The sequence below is a fragment of the Rhinatrema bivittatum genome, chromosome 16 (assembly GCF_901001135.1).
Source record: "Rhinatrema bivittatum chromosome 16, aRhiBiv1.1, whole genome shotgun sequence".
Lineage (NCBI taxonomy): Eukaryota > Metazoa > Chordata > Amphibia > Gymnophiona > Rhinatrematidae > Rhinatrema > Rhinatrema bivittatum.
The window spans coordinates 7066848-7089670 of NC_042630.1; the positions used below are offsets into that span (position 1 = coordinate 7066848).

The 22823-nt window shown below is 49.5% G+C and overlaps 3 protein-coding genes across 6 annotated transcripts in view; 2 read left to right on the forward strand and 1 right to left on the reverse strand.

The window, feature by feature from the left end:
• Window positions 1-5863: 5863 nt before the first annotated feature.
• Window positions 5864-20212, forward strand: LMLN2 (leishmanolysin like peptidase 2). 3 transcript variants are annotated; one of them, XM_029580303.1, is made up of 15 exons: window positions 5864-6563; window positions 6878-6971; window positions 7793-7844; window positions 8127-8276; window positions 8605-8730; window positions 9153-9237; window positions 9828-9976; window positions 10235-10421; window positions 10507-10576; window positions 11889-11985; window positions 17572-17673; window positions 18143-18265; window positions 18353-18606; window positions 18719-18889; window positions 20017-20212. In XM_029580303.1, exons 1-15 carry the CDS (start codon window positions 6242-6244, stop codon window positions 20183-20185), a joined length of 2151 nt encoding a protein of 716 aa, XP_029436163.1. In that variant the 5' UTR covers window positions 5864-6241; the 3' UTR covers window positions 20186-20212. The 3 variants fall into 3 exon arrangements, with proteins under 3 accessions (XP_029436163.1, XP_029436164.1, XP_029436165.1); XM_029580304.1 differs by having other exon boundaries at window positions 9831-9976; XM_029580305.1 differs by lacking the exons at window positions 5864-6563; window positions 6878-6971 and adding an exon at window positions 6993-7125.
• Window positions 19092-22227, reverse strand: C16H14orf119 (chromosome 16 C14orf119 homolog). 2 transcript variants are annotated; one of them, XM_029580307.1, is made up of 2 exons: window positions 22093-22227; window positions 19092-21325 (listed from the first exon to the last, which is right to left on the reverse strand). In XM_029580307.1, the coding sequence occupies exon 2, from the start codon at window positions 21322-21324 to the stop codon at window positions 20965-20967; it is 360 nt and encodes a 119-aa protein (XP_029436167.1). In that variant the 5' UTR covers window position 21325; window positions 22093-22227; the 3' UTR covers window positions 19092-20964. The 2 variants fall into 2 exon arrangements, with proteins under 2 accessions (XP_029436167.1, XP_029436166.1); XM_029580306.1 differs by having other exon boundaries at window positions 22039-22169.
• The window catches only part of ACIN1 (apoptotic chromatin condensation inducer 1), an 81848-nt gene continuing 81009 nt past the window's right edge, over window positions 21985-22823 (forward strand). The window contains exon 1 of the mRNA XM_029581417.1: window positions 21985-22167. Coding sequence (XP_029437277.1) covers window positions 22030-22167 — 138 coding nt within the window. The 5' untranslated portion in view covers window positions 21985-22029. The remainder of the gene's footprint in view (window positions 22168-22823) is intronic.

Here is a 22823-nt window from a genome sequence, read left to right on the forward strand (position 1 = left end):
CCCGCCAGGCTGCAGCAACGACCTCACATCTACAATATGATGCCACACTTCAGGCCGTACTGCTTCTACCTTCCACTGCCTCCTTTCTATTTTTGTCAAGATATATTTAGTGATTCTCGAAAAATTGGTAAACATATTCTACTATATCCTTGATATCTACTTCCCCATGCCTTCCTCTTCAGCTGATTGCACGATATTCCTGCTTTACACATGTATTGATGTGATACCTGCATGAGACTTTGATGAAGATCTGCTCTTCAGCTGTCTGTGCTGTCTTCATGCTTTACATGTATCAGTGTGACATCTGCATGGGGCTCTGATGAAGATCTGCTCTTCAGCTGTCTGTGCTGTCTTCATGCTTTACATGTATCAGTGTGACACCTGCATGAGGCTCTGATGAGATCCACACTCTTCAGCTGTCTGTGCAGTATTCATGTTTTATGTGTATCAGTGTGACGCCTGCATGAGGCTCTGATGAAGATCCGCTCCTCAGCTGTCCGTGCTGTATTCATACTTTATGTGGATCAGTGTCATGTTTCCATGGGGCTTTCATGAAGAGCCACTCTTCCGCTGTCCATGGCATGGTAATACTTTACATGTATCACTGTGACTGCTGCATTGGTGATGGTGGGTGTCTGATGATGATCTGTCCAGTAGCACTCTACAAATTTTCTTAGATTCATAAGTGCAGGAGTTGCTAAGTAGGAGAAGCTATCAAAAAAACAAAACCCTTTATGAGCACTAAAATATCTTTGCTGGGCCTAAAATAAAACTTAAGATTGTCCTTGAGTGATTTGAGGTTTGTTTTTAGCTGCCGGCTGAAGTCCACTGCCAATCCTTAGCTGTTGTTTTGAAGAGGATGCTTTCCTGGCTCCTTCCCGCCCCCCACCTTGCCGTCTCGCTTATCTTGGCTGCTCCTGTTTTTTTCCTCCTGCAGAAGCTGAACTTCAGCCTTTCTTTGCAGAGACCAAAGATCCCCCTTGAGAGAGAGAGAGAACGGGATGTGGCCGAAGCTGAGCGAGACGGGGAAATGCCCAGTTAATCAAGGTGCACTTTGCTCTCCCTCGCTATTGTCCCAGTCCAAACTGCGCTGCTATATTTAGGAAATGGACAGTAACAGTGCGAGAGAGGGGACTTTTCATTTAAGAATTGGTCAGAGGTTTCTTATCTCTTTCCACAACAGTTTTTCTGTGGAATTTCATCCTCTGCAGATGTTGCAGGAAATTAAACCCCTAGCCAAGAGATGGCAGTGGTCTCACATTGCAGAAGAAACCGAGGGGCAGACTTTTGAGATATTTGTGCCTGATCCTTAATGTGGCAATACCCCGATACATCCCTCTCTCTAGTAAAAGGGGAACGCAGGAGAGGCCTAGATCTCTTCTGCCACCTTCTGAGCTGCCATGCAAAGTACACCCACATGGAATTGGTTCCTCGCATACACACAAAATCATGTAAAATGTGCACACACAGGACTGCTTCTTCACAGATCCACAAGCACAACCAAAGTACACACACACACACACATCATGTAACATGTACACAGGCAGGACTGCTTCCTCACAGATCCACAAGCACAACCAAAGTACACACACACAAAATCATGTAACATGTACACACGCAGGACTGCTTCCTCACAGACCCACAAGCACAACCAACGTACACACACATGTAAAATGTACACACACAGAACTGCTTCCTCACAGATCCACAAGCCCAAAGTACACACACACATCATGTAACATGTACACAGGCAGGACTGCTTCCTCACAGATTCACAAGCACAACCAAAGTACACACACATCATGTAACATGTACACAGGCAGGACTGCTTCCTCACAGACACTCAAGCACAACCAAAGTACACACATCATGTAACATGCACACAGGCAGGACTGCTTCCTCACAGACACTCAAGCACAACCAAAGTACACACACACAAAATCATGTAACATGTACACAGGCAGGACTGCTTCCTCACAGACCCACAAGCACAACCAACGTACACACACACACACACACATCATGTAACATGTACACAGGCAGGACTGCTTCCTCACAGATCCACAAGCACAACCAAAGTACACACATCATGTCACATGTACACAGGCAGGACTGCTTCCTCACAGACCCACAAGCACAACCAACGTACACACACACATGTAACATGTACACAGGCAGGACTGCTTCCTCACAGACACTCAAGCACAACCAAAGTACACACATCATGTAACATGTACACAGGCAGGACTGCTTCCTCACACTCAAGCACAACCAAAGTACACACATCATGTAACATGTACACAGGCAGGACTGCTTCCTCACAGACACTCAAGCACAACCAAAGTACACACACACAAAATCATGTAACATGTACACAGGCAGGACTGCTTCCTCACAGACCCACAAGCACAACCAAAGTACACACACACAAAATCATGTAACATGTACACAGGCAGGACTGCTTCCTCACAGACCCACAAGTACAACCAACGTACACACACACACACACACACACACACATCATGTAACATGTACACAGGCAGGACTGCTTCCTCACAGACCCACAAGCACAACCAAAGTACACACACACAAAATCATGTAACATGTACACAGGCAGGACTGCTTCCTCACAGACCCACAAGTACAACCAACGTACACACACACACACACACACACACACACATCATGTAACATGTATACAGGCAGGACTGCTTCCTCACAGATCCACAAGCACAACCAAAGTACACACATCATGTCACATGTACACAGGCAGGACTGCTTCCTCACAGACCCACAAGCACAACCAACGTACACACACATGTAACATGTACACAGGCAGGACTGCTTCCTCACAGACACTCAAGCACAACCAAAGTACACACACACAAAATCATGTAACATGTACACACGCAGGACTGCTTCCTCACAGACACTCAAGCACAACCAAAGTACACACACACAAAATCATGTAACATGTACACACGCAGGACTGCTTCCTCACAGACCCACAAGCACAACCAACGTACACACACATGTAAAATGTACACACACAGAACTGCTTCCTCACAGATCCACAAGCCCAAAGTACACACACACATCATGTAAAATGTACACACACAGGACTGCTTCCTCACAGACACACAAGCACAACCAAAGTACACACACATCATGTAACATGTACACATGCAGGACTTTCTCACAGACACACAAGCACACCTATGCAAAGAACACACACAAGATTGATTCTTCTCACACACATGCACGCACAAGACTGGTTTCTCTCTCACACACAAAAGCCCAACCGTACAAAGTACACACAAAATCATGTAAAATGCACACAAAAGACTGGTTCCTCACATACAGACAAGCAAAATATCACAGATGTGAGCCCTTGGGGCTGTGGCATGGTTGATGCAGCCTAGTAGGCGAACCTACTATTTATTTAAAATTATTTCTATCCTGCCCCTCCAGTGCTCGGGGCAGGTAACAGCATTACAAACATAAAATACTAAAAACAAAATAGAACCACACTGCACAAATGGAAAGATGCCATTAAACGGATTTCCATTCATTGCGTAATCATTAGTTTGCTGTCACGATTTTATTCCCAAGCTGGAAATCTCTTTTCAAGGCACTGCGTCTGGATACACCTATATAAGCTAACTGTTAAAAGATCATAAGTAACCAATTTTTAAATCCTTGTTAAAAAATTCGGTCTTTATTCAAAAACTTGTATAACAACATTCAATTTTACTTATGATTTAATTTTTCTTTTTGTTGTTGTATATTTTTTTTAATTATTTATGATTAAGAGACAAAGGCCTCAGAACTGGTATCAAGGGTCTGAAGACCTAAAATTGTTTATCCAGTAAGTTCAATCACTGGCCCTTTTTTTTGTCTCTTGTTTTAAATTTTATAATAAAATGCTAATAATGCAAACTATTTTCAAATGCTGTGGTATCAAATTGCTTTTATGAAGATGGTATCAAATCTCCCTTCTAAGGAAGTCACCGATATCTTAATGTAACTGATATCTTAATGTAATTAATTGGCCAATATCTTGGCCTATTGTAACGGGAATATGATACACTCTGCCATTTCGTGATGATGAAACATCTATCCAAATTGGCAATTTATATCCAAATTGTAAGCCCAAAATTTTTTTAGCCTTAGAAGATGTGTTGTAGTTTCAGAAAGATTTGTTACTGAAACTTGCCAAACATGAACTTGCTGCAATGTTTGAAAGTTTCATCTGCAAGTTAACTTGCTGCAGGGTTGAGATTTAGTCAGCAAGTTACAGCTACAAAGAATCAAGGGGGCATGTTACAAAGTCTCATTGCATGTTTCTAATGTCTCATTGTAACAAATCAATGCCCCACTTGAATTGCTGTTTTGTCAACTGATCTGTGCAGCAAAGAAGCACTTATCTGAAACTTGTAGCGTTATTCTTAGCTGTGGCAAGTCAGTGCCGTACATCACCGCCAACGTTAACGTTTCGCTTAAAGCTGCCTCAGGGCGGATTCTGTAAGTTTTCTCTCAGCTTTCAAAAGTATCGGGCTTAATCATCATTAGGCATATCCTGAAAACCCAATTGGCTGGGGGGCCTATAGGACCGGTTTGAGCACCCCTGGGCTAGAGCACGGAAATGAAGAAGAGGATTCGTGGGGATAGCCTGCACAGAGCAGCAGTTACTACCCCTAACAGAAGGCAAGGGGATTACTACCCTCAACCAATAGCCTTGATGCTTTGGAGGCGACTGCAACATCGCTCCCTGCTTCAACAGGGGAATTGGATACAGAGGACAACCAACCCTGACTTTTATGGTCTGGGGTGCCGACAAGCAGACATAAGGGGTAAAGCACAGGACAACTTCTATGGCCAAGTCCCAAAGCAAAGAACGTCGGGCAGTATTGTCTGAATTATCCAGAAGGCTCCTCACCCAGTAAAAATGTTGCTGGCAGTAATTTGTTATAGGTTTGACAGTTGCTCGGTTTTGAATGATTGTAAATATTCCTAACCTTAACATAACTGCACAGAGCGGCAGATGCAGCTGGGCAGACTGGACGGGCCATGCGGTTCCTTTCTGCCCTCACTGTGGGACGGGTTGCACGCACACACACATACTCACACACTCACGCGCACGCACACACACATCCTCAGTCTGTGTGTACTGTAGGCAATCTCTCCCACACACCCACCCTCAGTCTGCATATATTGTAGGCAATCTCTCGCACACACACGCACACTCACACGCACGCTCATCCTCAGTCTGTGTGTATTGTAGGCAATCTCTCGCACACACACGCACACTCACATGCACGCTCATCCTCAGTCTGTGTGTATTGTAGGCAATCTCTCGCACACACACACATGCACGCTCATCCTCAGTCTGTGTGTATTGTAGGCAATCTCTCGCACACACACACATGCACGCTCATCCTCAATCTGTGTGTATTGTAGGCAATCTCTCGCACACACATATGCACGCTCATCCTCAGTCTGTGTGTATTGTAGGCAATCTCTCGCACACACACACATGCACGCTCATCCTCAGTCTGTGTGTATTGTAGGCAATCTCTCACACACACACACATGCACGCTCATCCTCAGTCTGTGTGTATTGTAGGCAATCTCTCACACTCACACACATGCACGCTCATCCTCAGTCTGTGTGTATTGTAGGCAATCTCTCACACACGCACACACACGCACGCTCATCCTCAGTCTGTGTGTATTGTAGGCAATCTCACATCCCAGGGCTACAGACTGCCTCCCTGCAGAGAGAAGTTTCCAGGCTGTGCCCCCCCTCCTCTCTCTCTGATTATTAGCTTCCTGCCCATCCGTGAAACCTGTTTGTCCAGTCCCAGGCAACAGCAGACTCCAGGGAAAGAAGATCCAGAGTCACTGAGCCAAGACAGAGTCAAAGAGGCCTGGACAGAAACAGAGAGAGACCCCGAGCTGGGACCGAGACAGCGCGGCCCTAACAACATCTTTTTTTCTACAGGCACAGAGTGGGAAAAGGGACTTTTTGAATAAGATTCACAGGAGGAGGATGGGCGTTGGGCAGGAGCATGAAATCTGCTGAGCGACTGAAGAACATAAGGCGTTGGGACCAGTGAGAATACAACAGCACAGGGCTTCATTGTAAGGAGTCAAACAGAGACTGAAAGGAGCAGAAATAGGGAATCAAACTGCAAAGATTAGGGAGGGATGTGGAGCTGGGTCCAGGTGGTAAGAAGGGATGTCCTGTGTCGGGCTAAGGGTCAGAACTGCAAGTTGCCCTTTCCTCGCTCTCCTGACCTATGTCCTTGCCACGTCCAGGTGCATCCATGACACAGTCCAGGCAGGGGTCAGCGTGCTCCACCTGCCCCCATCAGGTCCAGCAACAGAACAAGGATCCGTACCCCGAGCTCGGAGGGCCCTCCCCGAGTCCCGGGCCCTCCCCATCCGCATCCGAGCTTGGTACCCACCTGCAGAGACCCTGCAGCTGAGCCTCCAGCAGAGACGCAACCTGGAAGCAGCGGTGCAGGAAGTGACCCAGATCATTGCAGGAGTGCTGGCAGGTAAGGGGGGGGTGGGCGCGGGGGGTTGAGAGGAGAGACAGAAAAAGTGTGAAGGAAAGAACTTCCTGCATCAAAACAGCAACCACCCTACCTAGGAAAATACAGCAATGCAAATAGCACACGGGGCCCTGAAATCCCATTACACCTCCTACTTGGAAACGAGAACCGCTACAGATTGCTACACAGAAACTGCACGCTAGCATAATCCCTCGCCTCAGGGGTTTTCCAAAAGAATAGAAACCTACTAGGGGCCTTCTGCAAATCATGGGGCCTACAGGTAAACTTCTGTTTCTCTCTGCCTCCGTTTCCTTCAGTGAATCCTGTGCCTGAGCCTCTGCTTCTGAGCAGGGATATAAACAAATACTGCCGCTCAGTCTGGAGGAATCCTGCTGCTGAGAACCACAACAAGTAAGTTCCCTTCCTTCCTTGGATCCTTCCCGCCTCCCGGTGGCTCCAGCTTTATAGGAGTGCAACAGCACTGAGGAGATACCCAGAGAGCCAGTTTCCAATCCCACCACTGCCGCCAGTTCTCTGACACTTGGAGAGCCAGCTTCTCAACACGGTAAATGTCAGCAGCATTTTATTTTATTCTTATGGTAATTGTGGCTCTGTGCAGGTTACTCCAGTCATTTAGCCATTAGGAATCCTCTGTTTTTCCCATGCTCTTTGGAATTCCGTTACCGTTTTTGTCCATCCATCAAACACCCTGTCCGTTGACCCCTTGTTCTACAGTTTTCCTTCCATCAAAAAAGGTTTGATTCCTGTGTATTATTTATACTTTTCAGGTATTTAAACGCCTGCATCATATCACCGCTGTCTCGCCAAAACCCACTGTTCATGTCGTTCCAGGGACTTTTCTGGATATTACTTCTCCCACTAATCCTGACGGCAGCCAGATACAAAATTAGATTAGTCTTTACCTGTGGTTGCTGGTGTCTCTCAATCTAGTGACCCTCTATAATAATGCTTGGCATGTTTCTAGCACTACTGCCCACATGCGGCACCATACAATGGTGATAGGTATTCCCAAAGAGTTTGGCAGGCAAAGCGACTTGCCCAGGGTCACAAGGAGCATCAGTGGGAGCGGGATTTGAACCCTGGTCTCCTTAGTTCTCAACCCATCACTCCCAAGCAGGGTCTCTCCCCATTTCTCCTCCCCTGGGAGGACCAGCTCTCTGGCGTAGGCTCTATGGGGATGGCAGAGAGTCACGGAGTCTCTTTCCCCACAGGTGCGGCTACCTGAACCCCAGTTACCACGGCGAGACCTGCCTGGAAATAATGGTAACTTCATTCACTTATTGTTACGGGGAGGTGAAGTTAGAAAGAGTTTGTCGGGTCTTTTTTAATGGCTTGATTTCATTGCTTGGTATAAATTTCCCAGATGAAATTATTTGCTGTTTTTGCTGTATTCTGTTTTGAGTCACTGTACGAGGAGAGCAAACAAAACTGAATACATAAATGGCATTTGATGAAGAGAAAACAAGCCCCTAGCCTTCCTGCCCTGAGCCACCCACTGATACAACGGTTGCACTACTTTAAGCAGCCGGTTTCCTTCCCTCGCAGATCCCCGATGACCACCTGGCTGGGTTCTCCATCTGGCCAGAGCACGGATCCGTCCCGCGGGAGGTCATGAAGCAGGATGGCACAGGGGTCCCAGATGCAGACTTCCTCCTCTATGTGAAGGTGGCAAACACAGAGAAGTGTAAGCAAGAGGTGAGTGAGGGGCTCGAGGTAATTGTGCGTGACATCTCTGCAAGGACAGCATCCGACTGCAGCACGAAGAGCTCCAGGATGGCTTTTCCTGGCTCCCAGGGCACTTTTCCTGCTGCCACCAAACCGCAGCTGCGGAAGAGAGAGAGCTTTCTCTGCTGGTAAGAGTTAAAAACTGCAGCCGAGGCACACAAACAGGATTTCCTGACGCGCTCTTTTCTTCTACATAACCATGAATAATGGGAGACATAAAAGAGGGAAATAAATCTCAATAGTCACGCTGGGTCCCATGTTTCACGTCTCCCGCTCCGTGTATCCCTTTCCTTTGCAGCCCTCAGTCATCGCCTATGCCTCGTACTGCCAGCTCGACACCTCAGACCGCCCTGTGGCAGGGGCCATCGTGTTCTGCCATGCCCACCTGGCCAGTGCCACCCTGGACCACCAGAACATAGTGCAGGTGAGTTTGCTGGAAAAAGGCAGCGCTCTAGGAGTGGCTTTGTCCAATTTAAGTGCAGGAGGGGGCCTGTTTGTCACTCTTGCAGCCGTACACTTGTGAGCCAGGGGCAGAGCAGACTCCGAGGGGTGACCACAGGTTTACACAACTGCAATACCCAGAGCAATCAGAAGAGGACATCATTCCACAGACACAACTGTACCATCACACTAGCACCAGTAAGCACAGTTGCAATACCCAGAACAGCCACAAGTCAGTGCCATAATTCTGGGGTTGAGAATTTTCACCTAAAGCTCCCACAAAGGAGCCAGTACTCCATAAATCCATAGCTGCAATGCTCACATCAGCCATAATGGCTCTCCACTAATGGCTACAGACAAGTGTAATAACCATGCTTCATTGCCTCTCACCCCTAATCTTTGCAGGTATCTCTGCACGAAGTGCTCCACACCCTTGGGTTCTCACGCGGCCTCTTCGATAAGTGGAAAGACTGCTCCCAGACACCTGGTGGTGAGTCCCTAGCCACCTCCCCATGCCCTGCTTTTACAGGGACCAGTTGGCTGCGATCTTCCCAGAGACACTGCATATGTAGCTCCTGACTTTCTTTCCGAGATCTGAAGTACCTGCTGTCCTCGTCACATCCTGTCTGCAGCAGGCATAGCTCTCCTATTAGTGATGTCGTCTTGCCTTTGGTAACAATGCTACGTACCTTTAGATGCGCCATGTTGTTGCATCCTGTTCATAGTCCAGAGGTCTATCCCCACCTCAGTCTTCCACAATTATTTTTGACTATTTGGATTTTAGATTTAATTAGTCACCTTTCCAAAGTTGAGATCGGGGAGAGTAACAAGCAGATAGGGAAGGTGTATCTCTGCTCCAGAGGCTTGATTTATGAAGGCTTTTTGCCTTATAAACGAGGCCCTGTTTGACCCTGAGGCAATGGAGATGAAGTGAGTTGCTCACGGCCAAAAGGAGTACGAGAGGGAGGGGTGGGATTTGGCTTCCCAGCCTGCTGCTCTAACCACTAGGCTACTCCTGACTGTTGAGCAAGACGCTCTCGCAGCCAACCCTTCACGCTCTGCTCTGTCTCTCCTGGTCAGCAGTTGGCATGAACTGCTCCTCGCGAGCGAGAGTCACCAATACAGACGAGATGGGCCAGGTCAGGATCTTCACACCAACGGTCATCCAGAAAATGGCAGCGCACCTGGGGATGCAGGAGAGACAGCTTGGGGCCCCCTTGGAGAACAAGGTGAGAGGACCAGGCCTAAAACTCAGGGGGTCACTGCAGAATGGGGAAAGTCGTTGAATCCTATTCCAGGGTGTTAAAGAGCGTTGTGGGAGCCCTGGGACAGAATTAAAGCCTTCTCTTATTGTGGCCTCAAGTCACAGAAGGGAGAAAATCCCATATCAAGTGGAGGTGGGGGGGGGTTTGATTCGAGAATGACTTCCACATTAAGCAGAATGTATGGCGATTCTCATTGAAGCCACCTTTCCCCGCTCTCTCCAGGATGCTGCTGGCCCCAGCTCGCCTTCCTCACACTGGGAGGCACGTTTAATGCAGGGCTCCCTCATGCTGGCCACCTTCGCCCCCGTGCATCTCACACAGCTGGATGACATCACATTGGCAGCTTTTGCAGACACCGGCTGGTACCAGGTGAACACCAGTGCTAGCAAGAGGCTGGTATGGGGCAGAGGTGAGAGGGCAAAGAAAGGGGAAGGGGGGGAGAAGAGTGAAACCTCAGCAGAGATTGTTAAAGGGACTCCATGCTCTCTCCTTAGGAGCAGGGCCCGTATTTGGCCTGACGACGACCTGCAAAAACAGCACCTCTGGTTATTTCTGCACCGGCAAGTGAGTGGCGGGGGGGGGTGGGCACTGCCAGAGCTCAGAGACTAAGGCTTCCCAGGAAAAGGATTCTGTCTTATCTGCCCATCAAATGCCAAGTCTGTGCAGACCCTGGAGAGAGGCTCTGTCTGTATCTGATGCCAGCTCGGCTTGGGCCCGGGGCAGACAGCTCTCTCACATGTTTTCCTAGTTAATGACTATCATCCTCTCTGCTGCCCAGACTTAAACCAACACTGGTTTTCATCCCCATCTGCCTCTCTCCCAAGCCCACTGATTCATGCGCGGGAAGGCTGTAGCCGAAGCCGCTCCATGCAAGTTACTCCAGCCTTCCTGGAAGCCAGCTGCACCCGCAATGCCAGCGGTAGGGCTGGGTGCAGGTGTCCCCAGCCTTTTTTGCAAACTTAATGCAGGCAACCATTCTCTGCCCACTGGCTTGTAATTTCCCCTTATTGGCCCTTTGAAGTTTCATGAGATCTTTGAACCCTCAGGCCTCCTCCATTTCTTCTGCCTCTTACCACTGCTTTTTCTCTGCCCCAAACCTGTTTAAATTGCCACTGCCTCTGCCCGGAGGCATTTGCTCTCAAGCAAGAAGGATTTTCTCATTTCTTTGACCTCCCCTTTTCCTTAAATTTCTGCTTTTCCCTTGCTGTCCTTTATTGGAGCCTGTCAAATATCTCACTATTTCTATCACGTCTCCTCTCTCCAGTCCTTCCTCCAGCGAGTGCATTTTCTTCTCCATAGGGTTTGTGAAAGTTTGGTAGCCCTTCTCTGAACTGCTTCCATCCTTTCAATGTCCTTAGGAAGATGCAGCCTCTGAGGCTGAGGCCGCCCCAGTGAACGATACAGAAACAATACCATCTCCTCCTGCCTGTTCTGGCTACGTGAGCACCTGACCATACTGTTAGCATTCCCCAGTCAGTGGTTACAGTGGCATCAGCTGAGATGATTACACGCAGGTCCTGTTGTTGGTTCACAGCTTCCAGGTCTTATCCTTCTTTACTGGTACATGGTTTATGGATTTTTGCTTGCCACATACAGGATTTTACTTTTTGTTTTGCACTGAAGCTCTATTTCCAAACACTAGAGCACTCCATGTGCCTATGCATTTAGGGTAAAGGGCTTAGTCTGTGCCTGCATCTCCCTCCGACTCCCAAGCACAGCATTTCCTGGGTAGAAGACCCCCGTGTCTGCCCCAGCAGTTGATGGCTAGCTCTCCCTACGCTAGCCCTGACAGTGAGTACTGCTTCCTGCAACTTAATGTTGCATATGTTGCAGCTGTAGTGTGGGATAACTCTGCTCTCCTCTCCATTCCTTGCAGTGACCTTGGCTGCCATTACTTACATATGGATAAAGGAATCTGCTCCTCCGATGACTTCCTGGATGGATGCAGAATGTATAAACCACTCACAAATGGGGTATGAAAACACTGAGGGGCAGGGGCGGATTGGCCTATCGGGGGATTGAGCATCCCCCGGTGGGCCGGTCGCGCTAGTCACGTGGTCTGCCGAGCGCGGACGTGACAGAGCCGTGCTCGGCAGACCACGTGCTATCTCCTGGGCGGTGAATCCCCGGGCCGGTCTTCATCGGGAATCCACCGCTGCTGAGGGGGGTGTAATAAACAGAAAGTCATGGGCTCGTGCTGCTCATGTCCTGTCACAGAAAGGAAAATTGCTTCTTACCTTTTAGTTTTCTTTCCTGTGGTACCACAGATCAGTCCAGACTCCTGGTTTTGTACTCCTGCCAGCAGATGGAGACAGTTTTATTGAAACTGCTATGTAACCTAGCAAGCCACCTACACTCCCTCAGTATACAGCTGTATCCAAGTAAAGATGCAAACAAAACAGCTCACTCGTTCCCCAACGAACAGAGGGATGGTGACACTTCCACCTCCGGGAAAAGACCCTGTCCCATAGCAAAGTGAAAACAGCATATAGAGACCTGCTAACAACCCTGAAATAAAAACAAAGCTAAGCGGACAACTCTTCCCCTTCATACCATGGGTTTTCTGATTGGTTAAGTACTAATTTTCCTTTCCCATATATACCCAGACCAGTCCAGACTCCTGGGATGTACCTAAGCCCACTAAACTAGGCAGGACCTGGAGAGTCGTGCCTGCAGAACACTCGCCAAATCCAGCCGCAGTCGGAACCCCAACATCCAAAAGATAGCATCTAGCAAAAGTGTGCCCTGCAAATCTCCTGCAGCACCATCTGCTGGGTCTTGGCCGAAGAGGCTACCTGCAAATGTGTGGAATGAGCCCTCAAACCTTCAGGCACTGGCCGACCCTTAGAAATATTATGCCAAACCAATATCCTGTTTGAGTCAACACGCAATTGTAGCTTTGGAAGCTTGACGCTCCTTCCGTGGACCATTCCTGAGAATGAAAAGGTGATCCAAAGTGCGAAAATCATCAGTGACTTTCAAATATCGTAATAATGCCCACCAGATGTCCAAAAGCCTCAGCTCTCTTGCATGAGGAGGAATCCAGGACCAGAAAAGCCAGTAGTTCCACCATCTGATTAATATGGAACCCCAGCACTACCTTTGGCAAAAAGAAAGGCACTGTGTGCAACGACACTCTGTCTCCGAAGACTGCAAAAACCGATCCCAGCATGACAAAGCCTGTAGCTCTGAAATTCTCCTTGCCAAACAAATGGCCACCAGAAAAACCACCTTAAGAGTTAAATCCTTCAAAGTTGCTCTCAGTGATTCAAACGGAGCAGCACAAAGCAGTAAGCACCAAATTCAGATTCCAAGACAGATATGACTTCCTTACCAGCAGCCACAAGTGCTTTGCCGCTCGAAGAAAACATATGACATCAGGATGCGCCGACAGAATAACCCTGTACTTTACTGCAGAGACAGCTGAGGGCTGCTACCTGCATCCTTAGAGAATTAAAGGCCAGCCCTCTGACCAAATCCTGCTAGAGGAAGGTCAAAATAGGCAGCACTGTGGCTTGTAATGTCTGCACATCTCTAGCCATACACCAGGACTCAAAAGACCTTCCAAAATTGCACATAAGATAAAGACGTGGAAGTCCTCCCGGTCTGCAGCAAAGTAATAATAACCGTATCAGAATAACCCCGTCGTCTTAACAGTCTCCTTTCAAATGCCAGGCCGCAAGACAAAAGTGAGTTGCCTGGTCCGAAAATATGGGGCCCTGATGATTGAATCTCAGGGGCCCATTTATGGTCTGGTTTGCAGATCTCAACATAAGACGGTGCGGCCACCATGCAGCCACTAGAATCACGTCTCCCAAACTATCCACCATATCATTTTGCCCACCAGAGGCCATGGGAGGAAGACATACAGCAGCACATTGACAGGCCATGGCAGTACCAGAGCGTCGATGCCCTCCTCACTGTGCTCTCTTTTTCAGCTGAAGAACCAAGGCGCTTTCACATTGGTCCAACACCATGCAACTCAAGAAGTCCGCCTGCACATCACCAACCCCAGCAATGTGAGACGCTGACTTTCTCTCCAAATGCTGTTCCACCCAGAGGATCAACTCTTGTACTTCCTGAGCCATCGCCCAACTCTTGGTTCCACCCGGTCGGTTGATAAAAGCCACCATTGCATTGTCTGAAAGAACCTTCACCAGACGACCTCACAATCGTGGAAGAAAAGCAAACCACACCGCTCTCGTCTCTAACCAACTGATAGACCAAGAAGCCTCTTTCTTTGACCACTGGCCCTGCGCCGCCTGATCCTGACACGTGGTGCCCCAGCCCAAAAGGGTGGCAATGGCACCCCACATTCCAGATTGGCCCAAAGAAGCCACCAGGAAAGACCATCCCTGTCTTCCCCATTGAGCAGAAATATGAAACTCTCCCGACAAAGGATTCCACCAGGAGAGAAGAGACCTCATGTCAATGCCATGGAACCCAGGACCTGCAAATAGTCCCAAAACCCTGGGCACCAAAAGCATCAGCAGGCAATTAACCTGCCCCTGAAGCTTCAGAATCCTCTCTTCAGCAAGGAACACTCTCCCCTTCCTCATGTCGAACTGCAACCCCAAACACTTCAGGGACTGAGAAGGAACGAGCTTGGCTCTTTGGAAAATTCACCACCCAACCTAGTGACTACAACCGGCACAGCACTTTTTGCACAGACTGCTGACAGAAATCGTCCAACGTTGCCCTTATAAGCCAGTCAGTCATCCAGGTACAGATGCACTACTACTCCTTCCCTTAATGCCGCCGCCACCCATCACCTTGGTGAATGTATGTGGCACTGTCACTAGACCAAAGGGAATGACTTTAAACTGAAGATGATCCCAGAGTATCATGAACCACAGAAACCTCAGGTGTACCTACCTGATGGCTATGTGCAAGCCTCTGTCAGGTCTAGAGACGCCAAGTACTCTCCTCCATGCACCGCAGCAATGACTAACCTAATGTCTCCATGTGAAACCGTGGAAGTCTAAGGGTCGCATTTACCCTCTTTAAATCCAGAATGGGACAAAAAGACACCTTCTTTGGTACCATGCAAATAGTTGGAATATCTCCCTGTTCACTATTCCTCTAATGGAACTGGTAATACGGCCCCCAGCTGCTTCAACCGATCCACTGTCCCTCACACCGTTATCTGCTTTGTGAGAGAATCGAAAGAGGAAACAAAGGTGTCTCTGATGTGATGAGCAAAATCTAAAGCGTAGCCATCTCTTACCACCTCGAGTACCCACTGGTCCATGGTAATCCTGCCCACTCCTCGAAAAATAGCAATAAACGCCTCCAACAGCCGGAACCAAAGAGTGGTAAGCCTCACTTCATTGCAAGGGCTTAGTATCCCCTGAACCGGTATTGGAATTGTCCCAGGTGGTCCTTCTGCCCCCCTCCCCCTCCCCCCAAAGGACTGCCCCCAGGACAAGGCCCTGGTAGGAACTTGCCATTGTGGATCTCCAGAACTCTTGAACTGACGAAGGCTCCTGTTGTCCCGAAACCTAGCCTGGGCGGGCACAAACTTTCTGCCCTTAGGCTTGTTCACCTCAGATTCTACTAAATGCTTAGTTATGTGCTCCTTCTCCAAACAGATTTCCTTTAAAAGGAAGTGTACAAAGCTGTAATTTAGACCAAACATCCACTAACCAATTCCGTAATCACAGCAGCTACCTAGCAGACACTGCTGACAATTTGTGAAGTCCTGACAAGATCATAAAAGGCATCAGCTCCATAAGCCACTGCAGCCTCCAGACGGTCAGCCTACTGTGCAGGAGCTCCCTCCGAAGCCTGTGACGCCTGCAACTGCTGGACCCACCACAGATGCCCTCTGCACCAGACTGCTGCACACTGCAGCCCTTATGGACAAAGCAAAAACCTTAAAAATCCTCGAGATGAAGCTCAAACTTCTGACCTTTCACATCCCTTAACGCAGCTGAGCCCTCTACCAGAAAAGTCATTTTCTTGGTGATTCAGACACTGAAACATCCTTTGGGAAGAGCCAACAACTCTAAAAGTGTCTTCTGGCAAAGGATAGGGCTTTATCCCACCAATACAAGGGTAAAAGTAGTATTTATATGACAAGGTTAAGGGTATTTCCTGTTTTTTGCCTTAAAGGATAGAGCTTTGCCATAACTCTTCCAACTCTCAACCCAGATTCAGGAGTATCCCACTCCCCATCAGCTTCTTCACTGACTTATGAAAAGGGGAATGCCTTTGCCGGCCCTTTCAGGCCATCCTCCCTTCCAAGTCAGATTCTTCCCGCATCACCTTGATTCCAAGCTCCTGGAGACTCTGCAGAATCAACAGCCAGAGCTCCTCTCTGCGAAAGACGAGCCACCTTGGGATCATCCCCTTCAGCAACAGGAACCTCCTCTAGCTCCCCAAGTCCGATGCCTCCCACAGTGGATCCTCACGAGGGAACTTCCCTGGGACATCATGCAGATCCTCAGAATCATCCATGTCACTATGCGGATCACCAGATCCTGAGGCCAAGCCCAAAACATACCAAACGTCATCAACATGCCTCCACTTAAGGGGAATAGACTTAATTCACGATTTGGATCCGTCCATGGAACGAGGCTGGGATCCGAAGAAAAGACCTGAGAATCATCCGAATCCCAATCCTGAGAGAATCCAACCCTGCGGACCCTGCATCCAGAGGGAAATCCTCCCCTTCAAAAGGCTCCTGATCCAATCCAGGACCATTCCAGCTGGGGACAGGCACGGTGAAGCACTGGGCTCCCTCAAGGCCACAGGGGACAGCCTGGCAACATCTAAGATGGCCACAGACACCCTTGTGCTGCGAAGAGAGGCCCTAGGAGCAGGCTTGGCATGACATGCCAAAGAAATGGAGCAAACCTGAGGGGAGGGCTCTGTCGATATGCCCTTCCCACCAGAGGCACACCTGGCGCAGAGATTTTGCAGATTCAGCCATGAACACGAGCCCCACAGGCATGTGGCACAGCACAGACCATGCAGTTATCACAACCAGCTTCCCTCTGTCCCAAAGATTCAGCGCCGAGAGTATCCCTCGGTGAGAGATCTGCCTGCTGCTTTACAAATACCCTCGGTAACCAGGCCTGGCTCTCCTAGCTTTGCAGAGACTCCCCAGCCAAGAAAAAGGAAATACAGAGCCACTCTATCTTCTCTTGAAATAACTTTACAAAATACTTCCCTGCTTCCTTCGTGGCATGGATAGGACTGCCAGTAGGTCACAACGCTGTCTTGTGTGGGCTAAGGGATCTGGACCTCTGGATGTCTGCCCTATGGTACTCCAAACCAGGCTAAAGGCGGCTCACCATCCCCTGCTCATCCACCTCGATCAGGGAGGTTAGACCCACCAGGCCCTCACAACTCTCCGGGAAGACTCCCCTTGAAATCTTCCTTCTATCTCTTCTTTCCTTTTTTGTTTTCATACTGCAGGTTTTGCACTATCTGCAAATACTGAAGGACTACAGGTGACACCCTAGATTATATAGCAGTGAGTCTGGACTGATCTGGGTAGTGAAGAGTTTCGGAGGATGTAGCACAGCCTCACCTTTCCCTTTTTTCTATCTCAGAGTGAGTGCTGGAAGGTGGAGAACGCTGCTAACGCTGGGCACAGCCACGGAGAGATTTATCACAGCAGCAGTCGCTGCTTCTTTTCCAGCCTCAGCCAGGGAGTAAGTGTTACCCAGGGGGGGTCCAAGCAGGCCTGGATTTGCCAATATGTACACTAGGCCTGTACCTAGAGTGGCAAAAATCTGGGGTTAACAGGCCAGCTGAAGATTTGCTGATTCCCACCTCTACTGAATCTGTCAGCATAGAACAGGTGGCAAGGGGTGAGGCTAGAAGGGACAGAAAAACTGCTCTTCTCCCTGTTAGAGCCTCCAGTGCCCCACACTCCCCACCACCCCCATCCAGAGTACAAAAAAAAAGAAAGCCACTCTGCTCCCTAATCCAGCCCCTCCCTCCCTGTGGAGGAGGTGAGCAGGGAGAGCAAAGAAGACTGTACATTAGACCTCCTGTTCCTCGACCTGGGGTGGGGGTGACAGCATCCTAAATCAGTCACTGGGTCCGAACCAGATTTCCAGTCTGATGGGGCATCAAGGGAAATTGTAGACCATTTACTTCCTTCTCTACTCATTTCAGAATTCATCCTTCATCCCAGCAACAGGGCGCTGCTACCGGCACCGCTGTACAGCCGAAAACACCTACCAGGTGCAAGTGGAGGGTTTGGCCTGGTCAGACTGCCCTGCAGGAGGATCCATCCAGGTGTGTACCTTAGGAGAGGGAGGATAGGACTTGTGATTGCCGAGGATACTACTTCCTCACCGACCCCTGTCCTCTCACCACCTGCAGGTACCTGGATATCAGGGGCTCCTCTTTTGTCCAGATGAACGGCTCTGTCTTGGTTTCCATGACATGGTGGCATCCCTGCCAGGAGAAAGGATCTTAAATGCCAGCCTAGGTTCTGCACTCGAGAATGGAGCAGCAGGGAAGAAGGTCTTCACCTTTCAGATTAATTTCCAGGGGCCAGATTTAGACAGGCCCCATTGGCAGCTTCTGACCAGTGCACTGACTGCAGCCCTGGCAGATTCGTCTGCCATCCCCAGGTGAGAGAGACAGGAAGAGAGCGCATGAGATGGGTGGGAATGAGAGAAGAGGCAGGAAGATGGGAAAGGGCTCTGCTCCCATCTCATTCTCTTCCGCCCTCTCTCCCTGCAGGTGTCACTTCCAGAGCCCAATGCTGACAGCGTCCCTCGTGTTAACTGTGGAGTTGTGGGTGTCTGTGACATGCGCTGAGCCACAAGCTGGAGTGCTTCGCCACAAACTGAACAAAACCTTTCACGGGCCCTGGCTCTACAGAGGAAGCAGCTACATCCCCGTCAGCACCAGGTCTGTACCCTTGGATTGGGGGGGGGGGGAGGGGGGGAAAGAGGATCCACATCAGATTGAACTGGACCTATCTGCAGCACACTCACATCCCTGCCAGTCTGTCTCATGTGCTCTTACTGGCCATGGCTTGTGCTATTTTGTACATCTCTTTATTCAGAGAAAGACAACAGTAAAAATATCAGAGAAAAACCCCACAGATAAATATAGTCAAGGGTTCATGTTTTTTACTTCACAAGTTCTCATATATACAAAATATGTATTACCAAGCAAGTTTTATTTTATGAATACAATAGTAATTATAATCACTGCCAACACATCCACACCCCTGCTGCTTACTGCACATCTACATAAAGTGAACAAATACAATTGTAACCTCCAGGACATCTGTTCCTGAGTACTCGTTTTGCCTTCTAATCGACTAAACCATGCATAATCCTGAGAAATCCAGTCCCCACACTTCTATAAAATATTTCAAGCTGGATCAGTTTTCTAAACTCCCTTTTCATCATCCTCAACATCCAAGATAAAAAAAGGTCAAATTCAGTGCAGTCTTCTCAATCCAACACATGAAACCTTCCTTCTTGCCAGTTCGTTTAGCAAATGTTTTTGCTTTTGCCTCTCATTGCACCCTTCACCTTCAGATGGAGCGCTCCATGGCGATGCCAAGTATTCACCCCTTGTCTGTGAAGCACTGACTTCCTATCCCATATTGTGAACTTGTTACCCAGCTTCCTTGACACTGTGGCAAATGTTTGCCTCCATTGCATTATTTATACAGTTAACCTGCTCAGATGTCTCTCCTCTTGGAGGATCCATATTTACATCCTTAAGTCTCATCTCACAGGGCCTTTACATTTTGGTAGCCTCTTTACCCCATTATCCTTCTGGAGGTACAGCCTCTGCAATTGGCCAGGTGAAGTCACCCCCATGACCTGTACAGAGAAACTGCCACCACCTTTAGTTCTGCTGAACTTCTCTCTTCCTGTGCATCCTAGCTTTCCTCTGGCTCTCACCAATGCCATGTCTCACCAATTTGCTACCTTAAAAGTCATGAACAGATGTGAAACAGAGTCCCATGCATCCTACAGATTTTTCAACTTTTAACCCTTTTATTCTTTCTTCCTTAGGTTCCTAGAGGGCCCAGGCCCCACCTCTCCAGACAGAGACATCGTCATTGTGCTGGCATCTGCCAGTGTCGCCACACTCCTGCTTGCAGCAGCTATAGGGGCCCTTCTGTATCACCAGCACAGACAAGTAGGTCACAGAGTGGGGGCAGCTCCTTGGATTCAAGCATGATACACATGGAGAAAGTACATCCACAGCTGATCCCAGCACGCTGTCCCTCTCTCAAAAGCAGGGAGAGGGGCCTGTAGCCCTGCAGATCCAGAGCAGCAGGAGGAAACAGATGAACTAGAGGGACTAGAAAGATGAAGAGCAATATACTGTGTGGAAAAAGGCACTGTGGCCATCCTATGAGATGTCTATTTTGGAAAATATTTCTATAAAAATGAACCAAACTATATGACCAAATGTATCTTTCACATTCGCTGCTGTACCGTCTATTTGAACAATTTAATTTTCAGCCAGTAACTATCCAGATTTCCTCCCTTATGGGTCTCAGTCTACCCCTCTTCTTTCCTACTGTCTTGAAGCCTTACCTGCAGTTAGGTTAGAAGCATGCATCCCTTAATACATATGCTGTATGATACGTTCCCACAAGAAATAAAGAAAGAGGTATCCTAGGAGCATAAACCCACTGCACAACAGGAGATTGAGAACAGAGGAAAATGGCATTTCTGCTCATGTATGGTATAGTTGATTCCCTTTGGCATGGTCTGGTTTCACCCCTCCATCAGATTTTTCCTGTGTTCAGTCAGAGCACCCCCCACAATGCCATTCCCTTCCTCTTCTTCCATCCATAACATCTTGAGTAATCAGTTCTGTGTCCCCTTCAGAAGGTTTGGTGGTTGGTCAGACTTTTGTCTCCCGGTCCAAAGCTCTCTTCCCATTAAGGGTCTTCCTACAGAGGGCAAAGTTCATAGAAAATTGGCTACCTGCAGTTACTCGACCCTGGCTTATTCCTTGCCAGCAGTGCCAGCTACCTTCTGGTAAAACTGGGCTACAAAACTGGGATCGGCCTCCTCCAACTGGTGCAAGAATGCATTGCGCTCATCTTCAGCCCAGTTCTGGAACCACTGGTCCCAGAGCCGCAGCTGGCACTGAAAGATGCTGGGGGGGCGGTCTGCCATGACCAGGTGCTCCAGCCCCAGCTCCAAGGAGCACACTTTCCCAGGCACGGCCTTACACACCAGATCCTGCAGGAAGCGCTCCCGCTGCGAGGCTGACCAGCCCAGGAACCAGTGGAGGACACATTTCATCTCCTGCCCCGTGACGTAGGAAAGGGGGGTGCTCCCAGGATCTGCCGGTAGCGACATGCTGCATGGGGAGGAGAAAAAAGGTTAACAAGTCAGGAGGAGGATTTAACAGCTGCCACCCAAGGCTACCTAAGTGCAGATGTATGGCCTGGAGTAAGGAGCAGCCTGCAAGCTAACAAAATACACCCGCCCTTCACCAAAGACAGCAAAAGAAAATACCCAAACATCCATCAAATCCCAACACGCAGCAATATAAGGAAGCCGGTCTGAGTAATATAATCTGAGATGATATTGTCTGAGCCTAATCTGCTGCCCCAAACCCTTCAAAAATATACAGGAAAGAAGAACATGGGACTGCTAAGCTTAGTGAATGCAGCTGCCATCCCTTTCATTTAGCGCATGAGAGAGGGAGAGAAACACTTTCCCCTCGCAAAAACTTTAACTCGAGAAGGAGGGGGGGCACCGTCCCTGCCGGAGAGATTCTGATTCATCCATCTGTCCGGCAGCGGGGGGACCGGCGGAAAGAGCCGAAGCGGGCGCGGGCACGAGAGAGAGAGAGGCCACGGAAACGGCCGAAGCCAACGTCATGGCGAGGCGGAAGGCGACGAGGCTGACATCACGCAGGAGGAAGGGGGTCCGGAGTGACGCGGCCGCAGCGGCGGCGGAGGCTGAGGCGGCGCTCCCGGAAACAGCGGCGGCGGCGGCGGGGGGGGAGGGGAGGGGCGGGAGGGGGGGGAACCAGAGAAGTCAAGAGCGGGAGCAAAGATGGCGGACCTGGAAGATGTGACCCTGGACGGACGGCCGCTGCAGTCGCTGCGCGTCACCGACCTGAAGGCCGCGCTGGAGGAGCGCGGGCTGCCCAAGAGCGGCCAGAAGAGCGCACTCGTCAAGCGCCTGAAGGGGGTGAGCCGGCGGCTCGCGCGCGCGCCTGCTTTTAAATATAACGGCTGCGGCGCGGGCGCACGCCCCCGCTCCTGCTGCGCGCGCGCACGCACGTCGACCGGTTGCAGGTGTGAATGATTGGGGGGGGGGGAAGAAGCCGGATCAGAGGCTCGCGGCCGGCCGTACTGCGCCTGCGTGCAGACCTTGCTTGTTTGTTTGTTTTAAATCCTCCCGCCCCCTCCCTCTTGGGTGCTGCTTTATAACTCACCTGCTGTCGGCGATGTTCATGTACATATTATAACTATACGTGTATGTCTGCTTTTTTTTCCGCTCGTGCTCGCTCCCCTGCCCGCCCCCCCCTGAGCTCAGGCTCCGCGCATGCGCAGTGCTGGCCGCTTCCTTGCCCGTAAATAAAGCAGTGGTGTGCGCATGTGCCATGGGAGGGGGGGTGGGGCTTTTGTCTATGCTGGGGGTGTTGGTGGGCGGGGTCTCCCTACCGGGTAAGAACTGGGCATGGACCAAGTGTAACGAAGGTGCACTTACTGTGTCAAGTGCTGGAGACACCCGGTGACCCTGGAGTGTCTGCAGAATGTGATGGGGACTTGTGGTTATTGTGTTGCGCCTGCAGACTGTGACCAGGCATGTGCGCTCCACTGGGCGTCTGCAGAATGCAGTGG